General features: G+C 36.4%; 1 protein-coding gene across 1 annotated transcript; it reads right to left on the bottom strand.

The window, feature by feature from the left end:
- Window positions 1–2,916: 2,916 nt before the first annotated feature.
- LOC110895446 (uncharacterized protein DDB_G0275933) lies at window positions 2,917–6,096 on the bottom strand. Its single transcript, XM_022142763.2, has 3 exons — window positions 5,928–6,096; window positions 4,473–4,620; window positions 2,917–3,281 (listed from the first exon to the last, which is right to left on the bottom strand). Exons 1-3 carry the CDS (start codon window positions 5,980–5,982, stop codon window positions 3,203–3,205), a joined length of 282 nt encoding a protein of 93 aa, XP_021998455.1. The 5' UTR covers window positions 5,983–6,096; the 3' UTR covers window positions 2,917–3,202.
- Window positions 6,097–7,039: the final 943 nt, after the last annotated feature.

The raw sequence follows: 7,039 nt of genomic DNA, 5'->3' as shown, positions 1-7,039 counted from the left end.
AACGCTCCCTTCAATCTAAGAGAGTGTTTATTAACTTAAACGCTATCTGTGAGTATACTCGAACCATTTTTGCTTTACACACTTTTGTGTGTTACATACGTTACTTATTCAAAACACAATCGACACACAACGCAAACACGATTTATACGCTGACCGTTATTGCATGCTACGTGTTATTCGATGAATGCTTGTATGTTATGTTTATACAGTGATTGTTGCCTGACACCTTAGCAACGATAGTACTATAGTTTGGACTCAGCACCTATCGTGGACATGGGTTGTTAAGGGCTTTACTTCACGTGTCCCAGTGGGGATATGTGTTGCGCATTGTACAACTCGCAGTCACGTCTGTGCATATTTCATTGTCGATAACCTACTAGCCTTCACTTTGCTACGTGTTACATGCTGGTTATGCATAAACGATTTCGAATCTATTATACTATCAAACTTGTATGCTCACCTTTACACTATATGTATTGACCTCTACTTTAACGTATGTGACATGTGTTTGAATGCTTCGGATGCTGTGCTCTTGCTTTTGTGGAATCAAGTAAGAGAGAGTCTAGAAACAAACAATAATAATTTATTTTGAGTTGTCGAAACAGAACTATTTGTCTTTGAGAATTGTCTGTAATAACTGTGTTACTTATTATGTCATGGTATGGGACGTGATGCTTAAATAATTGGTAATCGTAGTTGTTACGGAAACTCCTGGACATTCTGTTTCGCTCAGTGCCTCACCCCGATTTTTCCACCATCGGTTGGGGTGTGACAGCTGCGTCATGAACGGCGAGAACATGCCGTCGGTGCCACGCTGTGGCCATGCCGGGCCATGCCGGGCCACCCCGGAGTGGTGTTGCCGTCCCACTTGGAGCTCCAACTTTGATGCCGCCCCTATGCCGAACATCAGTCCTTATAGCCTAATAAACAGTTTTGTGCCATTGTACTTTCAACATAGAAAATATCTTTGAAGACCTTATATCTAACATAGAAAACGAAGGAGTTTATGGATTGGATTTACAAGTAGTTAGAGTACTCACAATTGAATCTTCTTCTCCATCTTTATAAGAGTTAAATGTCTGGTTGGTCCCTGTGGTTTGCAAATATTGCAAACTTGGTCCCAATGGTTTACTAATTACCGAATTGGTCCCAGTGGTTGTAAATTTTGCACTCAGTTGGTCCTTATTTCTAACCTAAGTTAGATTTTTCAGTTAAGTTTTTTTAAATGACTATAATACCCTTACTTATTAGTCCTACCACCACCACCACCACCATCTCTCCTTCATCCCCACCATCTTCCCTTCTCCACCACTGATCAACCAATCGATAACTAATTAAATGTACCCACCATCACCTTCATTCTCGTTCAGATTCATTATACAACCACCCAAGTGTTCGTCGATCGAAAAATTCTCCACAAAGACGCCTTCCATCGTCTCTACACTACATGTGTCCTCCGTCTCCACCACACCTTCAGCCAACCCCTATCTACACATTACAGCCCAAATTCAATACAATTTCCACTGTGAAACTTTCCAGCACTACTACTTCCACTCCCGTTAAAATATCCCCCATAAATTCTCCACAATAAATACCCCCAACAACCAGACACCCACCACTCACGACAATGGATTTGAGTGAATTATGGATATTTGGGCAATATTTTAGGCTGATCTAGAAGAAGATGAGTATTGGACTTGTCTTTTATAAAAAAACATCACTAATCGGTGCTGGAAGTGGAAAAGACGACATTGATGGTTATGGTGGAGAAGGGTGGTGATGATTGTCTGAAATGTGTATAAGTGGAGATACCCGGCGAGAGAATTTAGAGAGAGAGAGATTTAATTATTGAGAGGGATCTGAAGGTGGAGGTGGAGGTGGTAGAGCAAAGGTGGCGACGAGAATGGTTGGTAGTGGTGGTTTGGGGAGTTGGTGGTGGTGATGGGTGGTTTTAAATGGTGGAGTGGGGAAGAAGAAGGGTGGGATTGGTGGGCCCACTTATTTATATTTATTTTTTTAATCTTAGGGATAAAACAGATATTTTATACACATTTAACTGAAAAAACTAACTTAGTTTAGTGACAAGGACCACCCGAGTGCAAAATTTGTAACCACTAGGACCAACTCTGTAATTAGTAAACCACTGGGACCAAGTCTGCAATATTTGCAAACTACAGGGACCAACCATGCATTTAACTCTCTTTATAATTATACTATATTTTCTCTCTCTTTCTTAATTAAATAATATTTTATATACTTTTATCATTATCTTTTTTTTTCTTCCACTCACAATCACTTTAAAAAAATATTAAAAAATTATAGAAGTGAATAGTATCTCCTCCAAATTTACTGGTGAACAATAACTTTTTCTCCTTTTCTCCTCTTCTCTACTCATAACTATTTACAACGACTCTAAAAAATATAGAGGTTACCCTCACAATAATATGAAGGATCCATTGTAAATGCTCTTACAAAAGTTTAGTATCGATTCACCAAGTCACTAACAAAGACAAAAAAAAAATAAATAAATACATAAAAAATCTAAAACGCTTCAGTTTGTCAAGTTTCTCTGTTTTTTTTTTTTTTTTTTTTTTCATTCAGAAAAGATTGTTTCTACTATAAGTTTTACAATGATTCAACGATATATTTTTTTTTTTCATTTCAGAAAGGATGGTTTCTACTATAAGTTTTAAAATGATTCAAGGATATTACATAGCTACATTTTACAAATTTACACTTACATAATAAACCACAGATTTCAAGTGCCAAATCATTTAACCGAGTTTTAAAACCGTGAACCAAACTGTATAACTAAAATCTCATGCTGAAACCAGCCGCTTTGCTTCAGTTTGAATGGTTCGGTTATTCCAACAGTTTATAACAAACCCCTAAATATTCTTATCAAACCAATGAATAAAAAAAAAGTAGTATATGGAAAACCAAAATCAAAAGGAAGAACAACTTGTATCGAGAGCTTACACGGTTTTCACATGATAAGCGCTAATTGCAGGTTTTATAAGTTGTTCAAACACGCATAACATCGACCAATCTCACCTTGACACCTCAAGAACACCGAATTCAACGATTATCTTGGTTTGATACCATATTAAAGGCCCGGGTCTATTTGGCAAATGACTAATGTCAAACTGAACAACAAATCACAAACCATGAAATATCGTCTAGGAAAAGAACAACAACGTAGCTAGACTCCAACGGGTCTCTTGGATTCTTCTTGAAGCGCATACTCTTTCTTCATTTCTTCCAAAACTTTGTCATTTGTACTGCAAACCATATTAGTTCATTATTTGAAGATTCATCAAATCCATACTTACAGCATCCCCATGGCTAGACGTTAACAAACTTGTTGAAAACGGGTCACACCCACATTACCTATTTTAACCTATTAAACCTTTACCATATTGAATCTTTAACCTACTTTCAACTCTCTGATTCGGTGATGACATAGTTGTCGATAGCGAATAGCGACAAGGAACCTATAGGCTACGTAGCGAATAGCGACGGCTATTTTATAAATAGCGATTACACTAGAAAAAGAATTTTGAAAATTTTTATATGTATATTACATCAAAATACCCTTGTATATATATGCTATTTTACATGTATATTTAACAAAAACCTATAAATTCAGCTATTTTATAGCTATATCTAATTGCTATTTACATCAAAAAAAAAAAAAAAAAAAAAAAAAAACTGTCGCTATTCAAGGTATTGGTCGCTATGACCCAAATAGCGACAAGGGGCTGCTTCGCTACATAGCGCGCTACAGCGGTCGCTATAGCCGCTATTGACAACTATGGGTGACGATACTCAATGCACAAATCTGCGGTGTCTCAAATTAGTGTGTTTTTGAACCCGACTTGAAGTCCTAACAACAATCAATGAAGTATTTGGATAAAACTTATAATGATTCCTAACTTTCCAAAATATTTAGGGTCAAAAGAATAGCAGAATTAAAGAAACTGGTAGGTTGTAAAACAGCTAACTATTGAGATAAACGTAAACTACCTACTTATCCTTAAGCTTTAATCGACTGATTATCTGATTATATGATTCTATTCACTTTTTACAATGCATATCCAAAAGTTCATGTTATAAACTGCAAAAGTTCCTTATAGAAACTTTCAAGGAGGTGGCACAGTGGCAAGCTGCGTTTTACTCGGTCTTATTGGTTAGCAGGGTATTGGTGGGCCCGTGAGTTTTCAAATGACAGGTTCTCACAGTTATAGAATCATTGCCTTACGACAAAATGTGAAGCTAAATGCCATTTATTTGCCATTGTAACCATTAAGCACCACAAATATCGATAACACTGAAAACTACATACCGTTTAACTACCAGTTGCACCTACTTTGTTATTTGTATAGCTAAACGGTGGCAACTTTAACTTTGTACAAGCAGGAAATATGAAAGAGAAGGACAAGTCCGGTAAAAGATATGAAGAATGAGCTTACTAGTCATGAAGACAATTATTCAACTCTTTAGCTTGTGCACGGCATTTCCAAACAACAGAAAACGTTCTCCCTGTAGCACACTCAGCATATTTAGCAGTGTAATGATCACATTCCTTTAACGCCTTCGCCTTCATTTTGCTTTTTAAAGCTACAACAAATACATAAAAAAACATATTTCATAAACGTTAAGAGCAGAAAAGTGGAAAACTCATATTGATGCAAAAACATACAAATTCACATTTCTCTCGGCTCTCATCAAATGAAAAAATTATGCCCCTCTCAAGGGCGGGAGGGGGCGGCCGACCCCGTGAACTTTTCGCTCAGTAGTGGAGAGCATGTAGTTTTCGTATATAAATTTTTGGGTATATATGTTTTTGACCCCCAGGTTTTATAGAAATTTTGGTATATACAACCCCCCGGTTGGAAATCTCAAGCTTCGCCACTGGCCCCCCTTGTCCACATGTCTTTGTTTCATTGGCTCTCAAAGTCGACGTTTAGAAATTAAACGTCTTTGTTCAATGACTCAACGTTCGTTTGGTAAAAAAAATGTTCCTAAAAATTGTCCATTGGGGATTTTTCCTAAAGAAAATCAGCTGATCGAGCAGTAGAAATGAATTAATCAAGCTTATCTTGAATTGTGGTGAAGCTTTTGTAACATTTTTTTTTTTCAATTTAAAACAAATTTACACTTGTTTATATGAAAATAATGTGGTTGCTCAACTTTTGAAATGAAAAGCAGTAAGCAGAAAAACATCATAAGAAAATTCAAGGGTCCTACTATACCCACACCCAATTGGATCTTTTGACACCCACTATACGACTCGTATTCGTATATGTGTAGACAAGTCGTATACACTAGTCATATATGCTTTGTCAGGTGAGGTGTCTATATACGACTCGTATATATATAAAGTCGTATAGTTCATGTAAACAAAAGATATACGAGTCCAATAGTTCATGTAAAAAAGGATATACGACCTGTATATTTGTATACGACTCATCTAGTTCATGTAACAAAAGACATGTATGCTTGTCAGTCAGGGTGTCAAAAGATCCATTAGGGTGGAAAACGAGAGTAAATCGATTGAATAGTGTGTACAACTGTGCAGTGGCGAGGCTTGAAAATTTCCACGGGGGTTGGAAGTCACTGGACCTAAAAATTCTATATAAGTAACTTTTTTTTATAAAACCGGGGGTCGAAAACGTATATATCTAAAAAATCCTATACGAAACGTATATACATAACACTAATGAGCGAAAAGCTACGCCCCTGCAACTGTGGCAATTAATTTCATATGCAGTGAAGTGAAAGAAGCCTAATGATATTCCTAAACATGATTGCAACAATATGAGATCATAACACTCGATTTCCTAAAAATGTTCACGAATCTTAAATAAACCCTAGAACATTAATCGAATTGGAATGAGAAAATGATAGGGATTTAGGGTTTATACCTTCTTCAACCTTCTTCTTAACGTGATTTTCTCTGGCTTCTTGAACGTAACTCATTTCTGAAACGAGGAATGAATCCAAAGAAAGGGTAAAGCTTCTGGCTTCCAAACTTGTGTTGCTTCGGTTTTTGATCAGCAAACGTGAGGTTTAATCGACCCTCCCGGATACTGGAATACAAATACGGACATACGGTGGACCCGACTTCTTATATATATATTTAACTTTTGAGTAAATTGTCATTTTAGTTTGATAATGTTGTCATTTCAATCCAAAAATGTTTTTCTTTCCAATATTTGGGTCTTCAAAACCTTAGCATTTTCACCCGTTTGAGTAACTACATCTAGTTTTTCACGTTAAATCAGGGGCGTTTTGTCTTTTTTTCATATTTATTTAAATTCTTCATCTTTTTAACCCTTTCAAACCCAACTCCACCTATCATTTAAATACAAATATTTGAACCGACCCAATTTTGAAGCTTTGAATGAAACTTGCTTAATTTTGAATTGTCGCTATTGATTTCGTATAAGATCAACCACAACAGCTCGTATTTTAACTTGAGTAAATTCTCATTTTCGTCTTTGTGGCTTGATGACTTTTACCAGTTTAATCCAAAAAGGTTTTTTTTTCTCATATGTGGGTCCTCGTGGTTTTTTAAAACCTTATCATTTTCATTCAATTCACTTCACTAACTTCATCTAGTTTTTAATGTTAAATTAGGGGCATTTTTGTCTTTTTTTCATATTATTTTTAATTCTTCATCTTTAACCCTTTCAAACCCAACCCCACCTACCATTTAAATACAAATATTTGAACCGACCCAATTTTGATGCTTTGAATGAAACTTGCTTAATTTTGAATCGTCGCTATTGATTTTGTCTAAGATCAACCACAAAAGCGTTGACGTTATCTGAGCCCTGTTGTGCCAAAGTTAGCTTCATAAGAAGTATTGAAGCATATGCAGATGCCTTGTTGGAACTTTCTCCGACGACGACGGCACTGACAACGGTTCCCGTCGACCACAGATGCGATAGAGAGTTCTGAGAGGTAAGACACATGCGCACGTCACGATAGTCGACCTCATTTGAAACACGTCCCACAAATCATTACGATATCA

The sequence above is a fragment of the Helianthus annuus genome, chromosome 12, assembly GCF_002127325.2.
Source record: "Helianthus annuus cultivar XRQ/B chromosome 12, HanXRQr2.0-SUNRISE, whole genome shotgun sequence".
Taxonomy (NCBI): Eukaryota; Viridiplantae; Streptophyta; class Magnoliopsida; order Asterales; family Asteraceae; genus Helianthus; species Helianthus annuus.
The sequence above is the reverse complement of the archived record's forward strand: the minus strand, read 5'-3'. Positions and strand labels throughout refer to the sequence as shown.